This window comes from Diadema antillarum, unplaced genomic scaffold, assembly GCF_040938485.1.
Source record: "Diadema antillarum isolate AM-2024a unplaced genomic scaffold, OU_Dant_1.0 scf00000226, whole genome shotgun sequence".
NCBI classification, from domain to species: Eukaryota; Metazoa; Echinodermata; class Echinoidea; order Diadematoida; family Diadematidae; genus Diadema; species Diadema antillarum.
In genome coordinates, this window is record NW_027271115.1 from 3560129 (window position 1) to 3578748 (window position 18620).

The 18620-nt window shown below is 39.7% G+C and overlaps 1 protein-coding gene across 1 annotated transcript in view; it reads left to right on the forward strand.

Moving 5' to 3' along the window:
- Positions 1 to 10890: 10890 nt before the first annotated feature.
- Positions 10891 to 18620, forward strand: part of LOC139724747 (globin C, coelomic-like) — a 106602-nt gene continuing 98872 nt past the window's right edge. The window contains exon 1 of the mRNA XM_071635871.1: positions 10891 to 11358. Within this exon, the coding sequence (XP_071491972.1) occupies positions 11351 to 11358 (8 nt within the window). The 5' untranslated portion in view covers positions 10891 to 11350. The remainder of the gene's footprint in view (positions 11359 to 18620) is intronic.

The following is an 18620-nucleotide window of genomic DNA, read 5'->3' on the forward strand; positions in this document are numbered from 1 at the left end:
AAACTCGAGTATAATGTATTAAACTTTAAATAATTTGTTTTGATGATATTGTTTGACATATTATAAGAACACATTCAAAACAGAGGTTTTATTTCTTGCGAGAAATAATCAAAGAACACTTAATATTTGATTAATCTTTATTATCTCTGTCAATGTTTCACGTACATGACATGCTAGTCAAACCAACATGTTCTACGTTTGCAGATTACTTGTATTATTCCAGTAGAAAACACTCTAGAATTTCTTTATCATTATGACCTTGTGTGGGGACACGAAGTATGAAAATTATGATCAGAGAAAAGAAATTAAGTGAGGTGAAGACAAGAATGTTGAAATATCCGATGCTATTCAATAATGGAAGTTTGGATTTGAAATAGCATACATTGCAAATGCTGAGTGGATCCCAACCAAACGGGGTCATCCCACGAGACCGACACCCATGAGTCATGCAACCCGTAAGTTCGACATTATATAGGCAAATAAGGCCCATGAATCCGATAGTAGGCAAACAAGACCCACGAGCTCGACAGGCAAACATGGTCCACGAGTTCGACACAAGGTATATAGCAACGACCCACGATTTCGACGTACTGCGTCACGGTCTTGTATATAGACCTTGTTTGCCTAATCTCGAACTCGTGGCCTTAGTGTTGAATGCGTGGGCCTTGCTTGCAAGTGTCGGACTCATGGGCCTTATTTGCTTAGTGTCTAACTCATGAGCTGTATGAGTCATGGGCTCTATGACTCGTGGGCTGCATGATTCACGTGTGTCGATCTCTTGAAGTACACCCAACCAGACTTTGAATGATCACTTGACCATCCTATCGCTCTATAAAAATGTAGTGTGCCTGCTCTGTCGCGTATAGTTCAGTGTAAGTTGCATGCGAGTGTTTTGATCCGAGTACATGAAAAAGGTGATAACGCGGAGCATTATCCTTTTATCTGCCAGGCTGAAATAATAATTTTAAAAAATTATTATCTAAAATGTCATTTATTGATGTGTGATATCAGTTATGTGTCTTCATAGCGAGCGAGATTGAGGAAAAAAGAAAGAAAGAAAAAGTGTTGAATAAAAGTACAGACGAACTGAGTTGTCATTGTCAGATCATTTTTGATTTACAGATTTTGCATAAAGCAATCAAACTATCCGCTACTGACAGGCTACTGTTACACTCTACTATTTAGTGCCATGTTAACCTTGGCTATATGCTAATAACCAGCTACTCTGAAGTTTGAATTATGATTTCCTTGGAACAACACGAAGTGAATACGTGCTTTCTCAATGTAACACCCTTCACGTTCCCGTCGACTCCCACACAGAGTTGTATTCTTAGTTATTCTACTTACATGTAATTGCACGTATATATATTTCATTATGTACTTTATGGTGCACACTGCATTACGTATTTCTCAAAAATTGATAAAATAGTGTGATTTGTGCGATACTTGCTTTGTATTTTGTGTCACCCTTTTGTTCGATGGAAGTAAAATGAACATTTAATTGAATTATTCCTGAAGTACATTTCTCCTGTTTTAGGTCTAAGGTTTGTCAATTTTGTGAAGGCTGGTCAGAACTCAAATGTCTGATGTTTCTATCACCTTGTTCGACATTGTTTAAAACTGCGATTCTATGATTCAGTATCCTTTTAGTAATATCTGGTCGTCTAGATTCATTTGTCAAATATAATTAATAAGTTTCTTGCCTCAAACGTATTTATTCAGACATGACAAGTTTCCTTGACATATGGCATCATGTAAAGAGAGCTGGCGTTTGTACAATTTTTCTTTCTTGTCAAGATTTCATGTCATAATATCTTGGGAGGTATTCAAACTTTCTACACAGACTTTCGGTCAATGTAATTGATCTTCATTTGTATCAACTACAGACCTACACTTATCAGTCTTTGATATTAGCAATTGGAATATCTGAAAAGTTACAATTAAATCTTAAAGGGGATGGCTAGTAACCGATCAGTGGGAATCAGTGGGAATGCTGAGGGATGATTGTTCCAATCCTTGTGGGATTCATTTAAGAGTACATAATGTATCTACAGTTGTGTGAAAATTATTTGCTTCAGAACGGTCTCATATTCAAGTAATGTGCAGATTAATGCCCCGTCACTGACCGGGCATGCTAACCTGGAAACATTAAGCTGTACATTACTTGAATATGAGACAATTCTGAAACAAAAAAAAAAAAAATCACACAACAATAGATATATAGTGTACTCTTAAATGAATCCTACAAGAATTGGAACAAGAATTCCCTATGATTCCCACTGATCAGTTACTAGCCATCCCCTTTAACTCAAATTAAAGCCTTAACGAACGGACAGAAAGAATGTGACTTAAAAAAAATTGTAGAAGTGGATATATGCACAGATATATCTGAGGTGATACAGTCCTAGGTGGACTCATCTTTCAACTACGGAAAACAACAAGTATTTGAAGCTGCAGTGTCATTGTTCGCCTTTTCTTGGGCACGAAACACCCGCCAGTGTTAATGATCCCAATTCTGTCAATGGATAGAGCGCCACCTATTGGTCAGATTAGCGTGAAATCCAAAGGAGTGTATCCGTAGACTGCTCGTGGTTACAGAGACACCATTATTAAGCTAGTATGCATGATCTCTAATCTTACCTGGCAGTGTGAGTATTAAAGAACAACCGGGAGAAGGAGAGGGGGATAGTGAGGATGCGGGGGGGGGGGGGGGGGGGGGGGTAGAACAGGGAGGGTACTTTAAAAAAGAAAAGAAAAAAGAAGGAACTAGTATATGTGCCTGATATCTGTTGTAACCTTATTCCGTGAATAAAAATGAATTGAAATAATGATAATAATAATAATGATAATAATAATGATAATAATAATAATAATAATAATAATAATAATAATAATAATAATAATAATAATAATAATAATAATGATAATAATAATAATAATAATAACAATAATAATGATAATAATAATAACAATAATAATAACAATAATAATGATGATAATAATAATAATAATAATAATAACAATAATAATAATGATAATAAATGATGTATGCTATGCACTGCAAGGTGAAGTGTTAAGATAAAAACCACTTCTTTATTGCTTGACCGTAAAATGGTATTCACCTCCATTCTGACTGTCTTACCAACTGCGTTTTGTTCTTCACCCTTTTCAACATGTATACAAAAGGATGCAGCTCTTCGCATTATGCCAAGGAGAGATCACAAGAACGGACTGACATAGGAATCACACGAAATTCATGCAACATATTCTGCATTTCTAAACTAATTTTGTATCAACTTTACGTCGTTCATAAACTACTTGCCTAGAATACTGCCAAGACACTCAAAACTTTATGGTCACTCGATCGTTCGACCATGATTCTGCCAAAAAAGGGTGGGTGAAATTCAAATTCAGTGGCTTCACTTACAATGTCAACGTCGATATAAATTTTTGATTCATATACTGCCAAGTTATGAGAGGTATCTGGAACTGCAAAAGCAAGTAATGAATCTGCAGATATTCATGTATATAAGCTTTAATATATAATTCTCTCCACGCGGGAATGGGCAAAACGCCCTTTACAAAATATGACAACGACCGAGTTCAGTGCCTGAGCGTTTCATAGATCGCGTCTAGCAAAGGAGGAGCCATAAATATGCTAGCACTTTAATAATTGTGTCGCCACCTGTTCCCTGTCTGAATACGAAATGTATCTCTGATTTGAAAATTATATACAAAGATAAGATGACAAACTATTTGCACATCTTTTACAGTCCAGAAAGTTGACCACCCAGGAGAAAAAAACAAAAAAAACAGAACAAAACAAAACAGAACAAAACAAAACAAGCGCAACAGCACATGCGCAGACATAGACAGACTGAAACACGGACACAGAGGCACACACACACACACACACACACACACACACACACACACGCACGCACACACACACATAACAAAAGCAAAGCAAAACTGACAAGAGTGCACAGTCAGCAAGATTGCCCCTAAAATTCGTCACTCCTCTTAAGTTTGTATACCAGTATAGTAACATTAAGAGTTTTCCCCTTGCTACAATTCAGATACTGATATTCATGTCGCCTGACAAACCCAACGAATCGAACATCATAAGTGATTGTTGTGATCATGATATAATCAATACCCCATGCAAATATATGCCCTATTGATTTCTGACACGACTACTTCAATTTGCTCTCTCTGTGTATGATATGAATATGAATAAATAACAAAATTAAGTACATAGCCTAATGGATGAGCGTATCGTTTAACAACAGCCTGACCATAGGTTCGAACAATACATCATAGGAATGTATTCAAAGTGTCAGTTTTCTTCATCTTTCCTTTTTTTTGGGGGGGGGGGGGGCGGAGAGGAGTGATTTGTTACAGTCTTAAGTATAATGCAAGCCTCTTTTGCTATCTATGTGTCTTATCACATTCATTAATCAACAACCAATCCCTCGACAAAAAAAAGTTACATTGGCTTTTGCCTTACTGCTATTATTTATTTTGGTCACATCTCGACAAAATACTGGTCACATCTCGACTACACACCTATATAAAGACCTTGAAGAAGGTAAAAGCGTATGGAATTATTGTGAAAAGTTTGACGAGGTCATTGCTCAAGCAAAAAGGAACTAGTATCACATTAACTGCGATTATATGATTATCTATAAAGACCTCGAGAAATGTGAAAGCTTAGTGAAAAGTTTCACAAGATTAATTCAGAAAACAAAACGAAGCACACGTTTCACAGTATACCTTTCACACAATGAAGGAGATACCTCCTTGAGACCATGCACCACAGAGAAAAAATACATGTACATCCCCCCTCCCCCCCCCCAAAAAAAAAGCTACAAATTATAATTTAAAGAAAGCGATTGCAACTCCCCCATCTTCGGGTCGCTGACCCTTTCTCCACCGACAGAGGGCAGTGACGCTTACCTCGAAGACAGTCGATTTTCATCTTCCTCCCCGCAGCGCCTATTGTCTGAAATCCAATTTATGCTTCGAATATCAGTTGATAAATGCCGCACAAGGACGCGGTACTCGAAGATTTCTCTCGTGTCGAGCTATTCATTACTGTCAGCGGCTGTTGTCATGACCCGAATTTTCATTCTTAGAATCAGAACATTCAGATATGATTACCGCCCAAAATCAGATGAAGTCTTGCAGCTGTCGTGGAAATATTCTGACATGCTTGCGAAGCGAACCGTAACTTGCTCCCTCCCTTCAATTCTATCTGAAACGAGAGAAGCTTGAAGAAAACAAATCAAATCTGGGCAGATCGAAAGTATTCCATTCTGAGTGAAAAAAAGGAGAGAGATTGAGTTGTGATTGCGGATTAGATAGTCAACTTAAAAAACCGATGGAAAACCCAAAATTCTAGATTCATTGTGGAAATCTGCACAACCAATCACTTTCTAAATTGGCAATAAGATCATTATGTGGTGATGAATATGATATCATTAGTGTTATACGAATACGAAAAAGAGCATGATTGTTTGAGAGCAACTTTCAGTACTGTCTACGTTTGACAGACGCTTTATACGGTATGAAAGTTTTGTCGCTGTTGCTCTTTTCAGTATCAAACTTACGCCAAAACAATAAAGACGCAACAATGAGGGTTATTTTAATATTTTTACTGAACACATCAAAGGCACCTCCTGATCTAGTGGGCCTGTGTCATTCCAGATGCAGTAAGCAATGGTAAGTATGACTTACAACTTTTAGGTCAGACTGGATTAAATACTGTTTCAAGTCATATTCACCTGACCTCTCTCTCAGAATGTAACTTGGTATTCGAACACTGACGAAACAAAGTCTGGCTGCTACTTCAGCTGTACGCAGATTTAAAAAAAAAAATACGTGTGAGAAGACAGGCCCTTTAGAGGTTCATACGTTGGTATATCAACAGTGATCAATAAGGATTTAGACTCTAAGGCCCGAATTCACGAAGGTGGTACAAATGAAACCATGGTTTAAACCATGGACAAAAACCATGGAGCGCAAAGTGAAGGAATATTTCGTTACGAAATCAGTCATTTCGTCGATGAAATGATTATTTTGTAACGATATGACAACATTTTGTAACTAAATGAACATTTCGTCCACGACATGATAATTTCGTTAACGTAACGGTCATTTTGTCGACGAAATGACCAATTTCGTAACGAAATATTCCGTGCGACACTTGGCGCTCCATGGTTTTTGTCCGTATGATGGTTTAAACCAGGATTTCATTTGTACCACCTTCGTGAATTCGGGCCTAAGTGAGTCAAAGTGTATCGTGTTAGAAAGATATTCAATTTATGACACAAATAGATAGTAATGATGTATCTTATGGAATTATCGACAGGTGTTTCCGATTCAGTGTCAATGAAATGACTTGAAAGAAGACTAGCATTGTCCACAGACTTCAACCGCCTCACCATTGCAGTCAGGGAACTCGAATCAAAGACCCCAAGTCCGTGGTCTTGTCCTCTGAACCACAGCAGCTCTGCATTGGGGCGCGAACGCAAGGTATGGATAATTCGTTATGATCTGTACCTGCGTGTGAGGCAGCAATAGCGCTCTTGGATGAAAAAGTAGGCCGTACATCGAAGGGGAATTTCACCCAATGTTCGATTGACAATGACAACAGTAACAACAGTAACAGTAACAGTGTTATTACAATCTAGCAAGTTAAATACAGTTAACTGCTGCTGTTGTCGTGTTTCATATTAGACAGCAAAATCTGGTGTCATTAATATGCATTTGTGCAAAGTGAGCGTGGCCTGCGTTGGAGAAGAAGATGGATCGAGACTGGGGACGATGGCGCTTCAAGCGAGGGGAGGAATAAACATGATAAAGTATTTTGGAACTTACTCAAGTTTGGTGTGACGGTGGTGATTTTGTTTGTTGTCAGAAATGTGTGACATGTTGTTGTGCCATCAATATTTCCCTCCCTTCCGTAATACTGGCAAAATAGCATATAACAATCAAAATGTAATTGATGATGTCAGCAGGTGACAGCTCTATGTCAATGCCTGTGTGACAACTAGTATAGGGCCTACATCCCCTCTAGATGAAAATGTGTGCATTAATATGTAATCAGCGCGTATGCACATCGTGTAACCAACATGCATGGACATTTTCATTAATTTGTCCCGTATCAACTGCAGCTCTGGTCACAAAGTGGTATTTGTAAAAACAAAAGCAACCTCATTGCTCATCATGATTTTCTGTGACCAAACAATCACGGCAAATTGGAAGCGAATTGAAATTACATCTCATCACATTTACTTTACAGAAGAAATAGGACCTATTCTTCAAGGAAATATCCCGAGGGCAAACTAACTCCCGTCCGATCAAACAATAGCAACAACAACAACAACTTCCTACTGCATGGCGTTTAGACACGTCCATCCAGGGCCCACTCATATGGGACTATTTATTATAGTCCTCGATTCATTTCATAACGCGTTGGACGTGTGCGAGGATGCAAGTATAATCCGCGACGATTACCTTTCCAGTCTGTGTAAACACCGGCAAACTCCGGGCCCGGTAATCAAGCCTCCCGGTAAGAGTTCGATTTCATGTTATGTTTCTCCGTCCGCGTGTTGTGGGATCACTATCCACCCACTGCCACCGGAGTGAACTTGCGGATGGAGTATGCCGGTTGCCCGGCGGATTGCTCTTTTATTGACCAAGAGCGGAGATTCGAAGTTGCATTCTAACACCAGATCTTGAAGGAATTTTCTTCCTTTTCTAAAAGGGGGAATGGTGGAGGACGGAGTCACGTGTTTATCACTGATTATAGATACAGTTGGAAAAATATTCAAACATGAATTTGAGATAGCAAAGCCATAAATGTTGCACATTCGTTAGTGACGAATACAGTTTGAATAGTTATCAACGGGAAGGAGTCAGGGTGTTGTTTTTTGCTTTGTTTTGTGATCTTGTCGAAGGGGGCGCAATCCCCCTTTAATAGCGAGCATCCCTGTTTTGGATCCATCAACCCACAGAACTCAGAGTTCTGTGCATCGACCTGGGAGGACTAGAATGAAATCATATCGCAGGTTGTCCAAGTCCATTATTCTATGTCTCACGGCGTGTGAGGAGAACCGGGTCAGGTCAAAGTGGTATTTGGGGGACCATAGACTCCAGGAGCAGATCTCATCATCCCCCCCCCCTCCCCCCGTGCCATTGGGTCTGGATGGGATGGGGGAAAGCTATACCCTCAGAATATAGCAGAATTGATTCTCAAAACTTGTCCCGCTAACAGCAACAACAGTAACAAAAAAAAACAACAAAAAAACACCACTCTTTGTCCACTCGGGTATCTTTACTATATAGTATAGATGATATCTACATAGATAGATCTACGCTGTGAAGATTTATCTTCAGCATTGAAAGGTTAAAATATCCATTACGGAGTTCAAGGTTGTTGTTCTTTTCGTTAATAGAAACTACAGTCAGGATTACCCACGGAATGTGGATTGTGGCAAATCTTGTAAGAGATGAAAATGAAAGGAAGTCGTTCTATTCAGAGAATCTACAAGTAAACCTCGGGGATTTTGTGTAGGTCCCTACCTGTCACTGTCGCGGGAATGTGGGTCTGGGTGGGGGACGGAAATGGAGAGAAGAGGGGTAGAAACAATATTTATTTTGGGTTTGGTCGCATGGCATACCAATAAAAGAAAACTCTTCAATACTAAGCACTAAGATTGGGAAGGCAATCCTTTCCCGAAGATATTTTGTTTGTCATATAATGTTAGGTGACAGCCATATTAAGCGAATGAAATTTGAGTCCTTTTACGAACGGAATGGGGATTACTTATGTTCTTTTGTATATCAAAACATACTCCATATTTCATTTTTTTTTCTTTTAGAGAAGGAAAATTATGAACAACCATTTCATAAAGTAGGTGGCTATAACTCATGAAGACCTGTGATGTATATATACTAGTATTTTTGATAACAAGATAACCATTTTGTTTTCATGTAAGTTTGTTTATCCTGTATAGGAAAAGATAACAGAAAAGATACGAATAATATTGTCAATATGAGAAAAAACAGGAACTATTTTTTCATTGTATAGATATTTTGTCAATTCTATAATCAGCAGTAAGATTTTGGGAATTGATAGGTATTTGGAATCTCTGCAACAAAAACAGAGACCTATTAAAAAACAATATAGTATGCTGAAATGAAATACAAAAGCATGACATACCAAACATCAACATGGAATGGTAAAAATTACAATTTGACGATACAGCATCGCACCAAACCACAAAACGTTGATTTTTTAGATTTGATGAAAAAAGTTTAACGTTCATGTGCTCTAGCAAAACCGCCCGACCCTCCGGGATGGGTACATCAAGGCCTTATGTGCAGGTAATCCTCGGCTCCGACAGATGGATTGGAAAACGGAAACATTAAATGTTTCCGTTAACTTCATGTTGGCAAGGCGGCCCTTAATGATTCCCTTTCAGGTCTGCAGGAAAAAAGGGCGAGTGCGGTTTGAGGGCAAGAAGGTATTTCAGCGGAAGGATTAGTCAATCATCGGTCTTTCTTCCAGTGTCCTCTCTCCCAGAATCATGACTTACTGTACTTTACTTCCAAATCTCCAAATCTCATCACTGATTTAAACAGATTTTCACCTTTCTGATCAACCTTTAAAATTCACCCCAGGTTCAAGTTGAGTTTGATAAATGGGATGAAATCAAGCCATGAGATCGGTGAAATTCCAGTGTTCCACGTCCTACAAGCTTGGCTTTTTAGTGGAACACTCTTGTGAGTCGTTATGATTACTTATTTTTCTTTTGTTACCATGACAAAGTGCGCATTGTTTCTCTTTTGTTGTTGTTATGATATCATTCGTGCATATACTTTATATTGTCAGGGGCGGATCCAGGAATTCTGTGAAGGGGGGTGGGGGGGGGGGGGGCGTGACTAATATTTCTGGTGCCACTTCCGGGTTTCATTTAATTTTTTCTTTTGATTTCTTTTGTTTTTAACGAAAAATGAAGGGGGGGGGGGGGGTGGCGTGCGCCGTTTGCGCCCCCTCTGGATCCGCCACTGATTGTGTTCGATGAACTGTCCTTATCAGATGAGTGAAAGTCAAATTGACAACTTGTACCGCTTTGAATCGTGTTTTTTTTCTTTGATGGAAACAAATAAACCATCGAAAAAATGTATCAGTAAGAACTTTTTTTAAAGCTTCGTAGTGGTTTCAAAATTATGTGGGCAAAACATCATTGTTTACTCTCAGAAAAAAATGCATATCAATAGGAAGCTTTGTTGCCTCATAATCTCATTACAAAACATGATGTTCTTGTAATACTCTCAGACATCATGCAAATCTGCCCTTTTTGTGTATTTTCAAAAGAATGATAGGTCATATTATTCTTTGAATTTCCTTTTTATCTGTTTGATGATCTAAAGTATCATCTAATTAAACGGGAAAATCGAAATAATCTTATATCACAATGTAATTACTAATATATAACAAAGGCTTTAGGGACGTGTGGACGGTGTCATCTTTCCCCGCAGGCTGGAATGAGCAAAACCGAACACAAGCGCGCCACCTCAGTATTATCGCTATAAAGCTGTACCATTTTTTTTTTTTCCACCTAGGCTCCGCTCGGTAGCGCGCAGCATGGATGCATTAAAATGATCAAAGTGCTGCTACTACCGGTTATGTGACAGGTTCTCCCGCTCGCTCGGGGGTTTGCACTCTAGTCAAACAACTGTCTGGACCGCGGAGCAAGATCAGTGCGCGTTGTCCGTACTCCGACGATGCGAGTGCGATGCGGACTGGAGTCCACTTTGGCGCGCACTTCAACCCCGGCTGCGCTTACTTTCGACAGGCGTCGCACCGACATTCTAGGCACCTCCACCGTCACTCCTAGGGGCCTCGTATCTCGACTCACAGCAGCACTCAAGTGAGTTTGTGAAAGATAACCGAAACCTGTCACTCCTCGCTGGAGAGGCAAGTCAGCTCGAATCGCTGAACGGATTCGTTACGCTTTTCTCCCAAACAAAACTTTCGTCATCGCACTTCACTACTCCGCCGCAGCGAGTAAACAGAGTGGTATCGCGTATCGCTTGATTCCTAAACGATACCGTTTATCGTCTGTGCAGAGAGGCAATTGGTGGATAGTTTTTTTAATGAATTCACCTCCCCCGGATTAGTCTCAGGACAAAATTGGAATATCAATCAACACACCTGTCTCTCTCTCAAGCGCCACATCGGCTTATGACTTCGTGACTCAGAACTGCCGACAAAACACGGACTTTGTTTACGTCGACCACCGCCAGGTTCTCCGGCTGGAAGCAGACAGAAAGGAAAATGTCAACGTGAGTTTTGTTTTCTTTCAGTTCTTAACCTTTCCTTTGAAAGTCATCTCAAGTAGGCCCCCAATAAATGTTCTTCTTGACCTTGACATTGCACACGTAAGGATTCGGCGATTATTATGCAAACTGCTGTTGACGGATGAAAACTCAAGTGATGTCATGCAGTCTGTTTGAAAACGAAACAAAATGGCTCAGGTCAGTGGCAGACATTTGTAGTTTTAACCACTTACTTCGAAACACACATCTTAATCATACTCACTTTAGTTTTGTCATCCGTGTTCATAAATACTTGAAAGCAGAGCTCAGTGTATTTTCTCATAGTGCATACAGTAATTTAGTATATTGATGCTCGCCACCCTTTCGTAGACGTGAATATACCTACGATGCGGAATCTGCACACTGTCCTGCCATTCCTTCCTCTTTTCTTTGTAAATCTGTCTAAACCTTCTTTCGTTGTCCAATCGACGTGATAAATGAAGCTGACCATAATTAGACGTATCTGCTTCTGTTTCAGACCTTATGATAGACTTGGTTTGCAATATATCAGCCAAATAACAAGATTTCGTGCATGTTTGTTTGACGTAGAATTGAGTTAGAATGTAGCACGAGACGTTATTCTCTTTAGGCCTACAGGTGTCTGTTTGAATTGTACGCTGAATAATCATGTATTGCACAAATAGATTGGTACACTATTATCGAAAATTGTTATGGAAAATGTGTATGTGTAATTTTGTAAATCTTTTTTTTTTTTTGCAATCTGAATTTTATTGGATTATCATCGATGAACGCAACTGAATGTGATGGGGAAATTTATATAGTGCATGGGATATATCTATGGTTTAAAATATATGTACCTACACTAAAACATCTAAGTGTCATCATCCGTCTGAAATATTCCACCAAATGAAGATATGGTACGTGTTTGTCTCGAATCAAACCTGGAGTCTGCTCCATCGCGAAGGACAAGAATGGAAAACGTTTTTTTTTTTCCCGTCATTTCAGTTCTGCGAGGCATATCTGTGAGACCGTATAGCAGTGCCGTAAAAGCGGCGATGAAGGTGCATGCGATCACTGATGGGAATATGTGAACACATCTCATGAACAACCGACAACAGGATTGGCTAGGGTGTGGGGGTATAAGACATGCACCCCTGAATCTTCCCCTATATCGGGGTTATCATAGTTGTTGTTGTTTAAGTTCATGGCGTTTTCCATTCAACCTGAATGTTAATGGCTCCTTCGGTGGTCTAACTTCCAGACGGCGCACTAATGATCACATACACTTTCCATGCTCGGAATGCAAGGCCTACCTTCTTTGAGATCATGTAGCTCCATGATCAAACATGTAAACTCTGTGATCAAACCAAGTACCAGTCCTGCTTGATCAAAGTGCTCTCACTTCCACGTACTTGTCCCCCGTGTAAAGCCGAGGAGAATCTTTTCATATACACATGGCAGGTGGGAGACTGTGAGACCCCCCCCCCCCCTCGCTCTCTCTTTCTCCCACCGTAGGTCCTAGGGAGCAGCATGCAGGTGGGAGAAAAGATATCCCGACGCCTTGAAGCCAGGTTAGCTCGGTAAAAGAAAGCTATCTAGCTTTGAGCTGATGGATCATAGACATCGACGCTATAATGGAGCGATGCGGCAGCATAGGGGAGAGTGCTGTCAGGAAGAGGGAGGGGTTGGTACTTAGTGCTCTACTATGCATCTACTTCCCTTTACATCAGACACTTTATCATTTTGCAGGGCCCACCCCGGGAGAAATATGTTTTCATCTATATTTTTGTAGCCACGAAACAGGGAATGTTGGCGGGTAAACCAGGGAAACATTCCGGTCATTGAAGAGAGCTTAACCTTTCGACAGCACGCCTCCCGTGCACGTTCCCACAAACAGCCTTTTGAGCTGAATTCCAGCCGCCTTGTTGCCGGTCTGTATGCAGGCAACATCGACGTTGATGACAAAGACGTCTGTTTTAAAGCCAACCCAGTATCTATTCGGCCTTTCATATTTTCTTTAGTGAATAAGAACGCTCAGGGATTTGTCAATGTTGTGTACTCGATTGATGAGTGCTCCGCAATCAGCAATCGAGTCTCTGCCCATTTTGTTCAAAGCGAACACTTTTTGAAGATTATTCTGTAATCCACAACAACTGCTCGGGAGGTGGTGAGCACCCCCTTTAAACCCGGTCTCCATGTTGTGTGATTGTCGTTCTATAGAGCAGTGATCAAATGACGAGTGGTCCACAATCTACAAGCAATGCTTTTTAGTGGACCTCTCAGTTCTCATTTTTTTAACCCTTCAAACATAACTTTGTAATTCCAGTATGTGTGCATATCTTTATTAGTTTGTTGATTACCATTGATTGTCATACTTTGTAATGTATATATGCTTATGATTGAATCTTTGATTTACTTTGTGTTATGTTTTGTTGAAAAAAAATGAGAATGAAATAAATGAAATGAATGAATGAATGAAAGGACGAAAATCAACAAGCCAATGTTGGTATAAATGACGACCTCCATCTGTTAATGTCGCGTATTCTTCAATATTTGCCTTAGCGATTGTTTGACACGAATGTGAACATGTGTAGAGCCAAAACAGAAAGGTTGATTGGCAGTCGTTCTCTTTCATCGAAAAGGACATTGCTCAGCAGTCTCAGAGTGTGGTGTGAAATGAGTGAGAGGATTGTTATTGCGGCGAAAAGAAGCCAACAAACGCAAATGTGAAGGGTTAAAAGGAAACCATTAATACCTGTAAAATCGTTTCTGTACTTTTAATGCTTGTAGCCCTAGGTTCATGGCGTAATTGCCGAGGAGTAATCTGAAATCATGCCGTATATTTTGCTTTGTTACTGTCAGATTTTTTTTTTCACGTCAGCTATTGTCAGTGCCAGCTTCCTGCTTCACAAGTTGGACTCCCATTCATCAATGTGCGATTGCATTTTATGCCCACAGTTACAAAATCATTGTTCCCTTTCATCGAAGACCCCATTTCGCCGTGGCAACACTTTAACAGAGCGGTATTTCAAACGCCTCAAGCTATCAACAGATAATCTCTCTGAACACATAGTTTTAAATGTGGCATGTTAGTATATATTATTGGAAAGAACAGAAAGAGGAAGTGAATAGTACCCTTGGCACGCTGCAGTACAAACTGGAATAATAAACTTCAGAGCAAAGTGCGCGTGGTGCTGCGTTATTTTGTCCGGATTAGTCCTGTCGTGACTAGCATAGTTAAGCTGCATATTCCTGTTTACGGAATTAATATTTGGTTGACGTGGTATGGTAGAAAAAAAAAGAACTCTCCTTGACCTTTGAATCGCTTTGGATATGGAGCTCATTGGGGAAGGAAGAAATTACATCCATCCGTCAAATTTCGCCGCGTAAAGTTTATCTTAACTCATTATCTTGGTCTGATGAACATGATAACGCTAGATGTTGTCCCTTTTACCTTTTCGATGCTTCCTCTTTTCAACTCATATCTATAGCCCATCAATGTACGCCTGATTGGAAGCGTTTGTAGACTCTGCAGGCGTATGTTTAATGTTTTGCATGGATACATACATGTAGCTGGTCTGATCACTTGGGAAATGCCTCGTCTCTTGCCATCATAAAGTATGCTCAAAGCACAATGTTTATTGTCGCTAATGTATATATCTCACATTTCTAAAATCATTTTCAGGAGAAGCCAAAAGCTGTATGTACCAATGACCTCTCTCACAAAACATATATACGTAATATGTTTATTTATATTAATAGAGAAGCGAAAGGGAATGTAGCAGTTATCAACATGAATTATGATGCGCTGAGTTGCAGAGAACAAACTTTGGCCTGGAATCAACGCGAAGTCACGAATAGTCTGGCAACTAACGCTGATTGGCTGGAGGGGCATCCACTCCTCTTTTTTTGCGCTCTCTTACCAGCAGCTACCAGCTTTATCGACCCTCCCAGGACGACGATTGGTACTTCAAAAAGTGTTATTGACATTTCAAGCGGTATACTGGTCTTTGGGACTGACAGAGTTAAACAGCATTCATTTGTCTTCTTACGCCAATAAAAACACCAAATTTGGGGCTTAACGGTAGAGGAGAGAGAAGGGGGAGTGTTCAGCTCTCGCGCCGTTCGGCCCGTTTACGATCAGACCCGAAGCTGACGAAAAGTCACGAAAAGAAAAATACTGTGGCATATCATTTAGATGTATATGCCAATCCAATGATAATAATAATAATAATAATAATAATAATAATAATAATAATAATAATAATAATAAATAATAATAATAATAATAATGATATGATAATAATAATAATAATGATAATAATGATAATAGTAATAATAACAATAACAATGATAATAATAATGATAATAATATTGATAATAATAATAATAAATAAGATAAAAAATGAGGTTTTGTTTTTGTTAGAAACTACGAAAAAAAAAATCAAGTTAAAATATAAATTCAACTCACCTTCGAACAGCTGAGCCAGCAAGGACAATGCCGTTCATTTTTTTTTGCCTATATACTCGTACCGTGCCAGAGAAAGGTCGCCATTGGGATTGTGCATTTTTCCCTTTCGGAAAGTTGACATAACCTCTTGCCAATTATCATCTTCTTCCAGATCATATGATCAGAGTCAAACGTAACACATGATTACGTGAAACAAACTGCGTGTGTGAACTTGGAATAGTGGGCTGAAATACGTTCATGTAAAACGTAGATAAATACGAGCGTGATCATTTACAATCACGGATAAACTGACAGTCATCAGTTTATGAGTCGTATATAGATCACATCTTGTATTTTGATTTTTTGCTTGCTAGGACGTCCCCAGTCACAAAAACATTCTGGATGAGCAATGATTGCCATTGCCACTTCTACTCCTCACAGAATGTCTGCTGTTGATACTTGATAGGACGATATTCAATGCAATCTTTAGAAAAATTAGCTCATATCAGCAAGGCAGTTCAAAGTCATTTCCCTACTCACAGATCTGGATATTTGGTCCGAAGCTAATCATCTCATTTACATATCGAATTAGACAGAGGGGCCTGAATTCACGAAGGTGGTACAAATGAAACCATGGTTTGAACCAATGGACAAAAACCACGGAGCGCCAAGTGTCGCACGGAATATTTCGTTACGAAATTGGTCATTTCGTCGACAAAATGACCGTTTCGTTAACGAAATTATCATTTTATGCACGAAATGTTCATTTAGTTACAAAATGTTGTCATTTCGTTACAAAATAATCATTTCATTGACGAAATGACTGATTTCGTAACGAAATATTCCATGCGACACTTGGCGCTCCATGGTTTTTGTCCATGGCTTAAACCATGGTTTCATTTGTACCACCTTCGTGAATTCGGGCCTATATGTTTCGCTGGTAAAATAATTTCAGAGATCATTTTCATGTCTCGTTTCAGAATATATAGAGCGGCAATTCTCTTTTACAATTTTAGCGTATTTCACTTCAATATAGACAGAAAAATTGAAAAGAAAACAAACCAAAACAAAAAGACACCCAAAAACGAAGAATACAAACACGCAAACACACAAACGAGCTTCCACCCTTCATGAATTCAGAAAAGATTTTGAGAGCAGTATTTGAGACGAATAATTTCCACTCATTCTTTCAGCAAAATGAAGAGAATTACAACTAAATTTCCATAGCTATATGCAAGAGACAAAGAACATATAAGAGAACATGAGAGGGACGCATTTTATCTATTGATGTGAGTTTTGACTCACGAATAGGAAAATGTCAGAGGTTTGATTCTGTACGTGTTTGTAATTCTGTGGGGCTTTTATAATCTCAAAATCCCTTGCACACGTGTTGTGATATGAAATCTTCTTAAAAAGAGGAGAATGTGAACTTTTACGTGATTCCATCTCACTATGATTTTCTTTGCTTTTTCTAATCTTAAAGAAAAATGTAGGGAGACTTTTAAGTTTTCAACAACTTTGGCAACGGCGGCGTTGTCTGTCCTCTAACAACTTCCATCGCCTACGGGAAAGGGCGGTTCTTATCGCGATCGATCATGGCGAAATGTGTTTTCAATTTTCCCGTTTCCGCAACAAATAATGGGTTCCTTTTCTCTCCTTTCTCTTTGTCTTTTGTGAGAGAGTGAGGGGGTCTGAAATTTAAGTGAGCGTCATCTTTTTCGGACGCTAGAAAGTACTGAATCGATGAGAGTGAGTGAAAGCGCTGCATGAATGTTGGAGCGATGGAGCACGAAATAATCATGCATTCAGTGTGGGTGAAAAAAAAAAATCAAATCGACTCGCAATTCATTGTCGGGCGCCGTTTAATGATAATATCGTGTCGACTTTTTAAACACCCATGATTCCATCCACTTCCGATTCGTTTCGTTTAGGATCGAGTGTCCCATCTGGCTGTATGCAAATGAATCAGACGTGTCGACAGCACCCAAGAATATGCAATATGTATGTATACAATTTATTGTTCATGTTGGGGGGGGGGGGGGGCACGGTAGGATAATGGATAAGACTCTCGATTGTCAATCGGAAGTCTCGAGTTCGAATCCCGTCAAGTGCCTACTTCCTTGGACAAGACGTTTTTACCCGTTATGTCCCTCTCGACTCAGGTGCATTTATGGGTACCTGGCAACGCTCCTATAGGGTAGTAATGATGACAGGGCTATCTGGTAAAGCAGTGGCAACACTGAAGAGGCTACCCTGGATAGAGAAAACCATTATGTGGCCTTGTCTTATATCATGATTATGAAGGTGTGAACAGGGCGACATTATGACCATAGTCTGGGGAGTGGTTGCCTTTCCATATACCGACCAGACCTGCGTGTGGATCCATCCTGGCGGATGGATGAATACGAAAGGGATGAGGAGAACTGAAGAAAAAGAGCTTATAATGCTCGACAAATGCTCGAGCCAATTTAAGGGCTCTTTGGAAGCGATTGTCGTCTAACCTTTGTAACCCGAGAGCGCATCTTCGTTCGTGGGCAAACACCGAGCGCCAGCGGACGATGTTTGCTTTCAGATTTGGGACGGATGACTCCCGACGCTACCGTACACAGCGCAAGCCGATGCGCAGTATGTATCTGTCGGCTGCGTTCATTCTCTGGCTGAGGTGTGATCTCGGTCTTAAAAAGTCCTTATGAAGAAAAACAAAACTATAATGAAATGACATCTTCCCTCTCCATCTAAGGCATAGCTTCAGATTGGTCCATGTTTTGAAGTTTCAGCGTCAGATTTCTCACATACGGCAAAGAATACATAGGGCGAT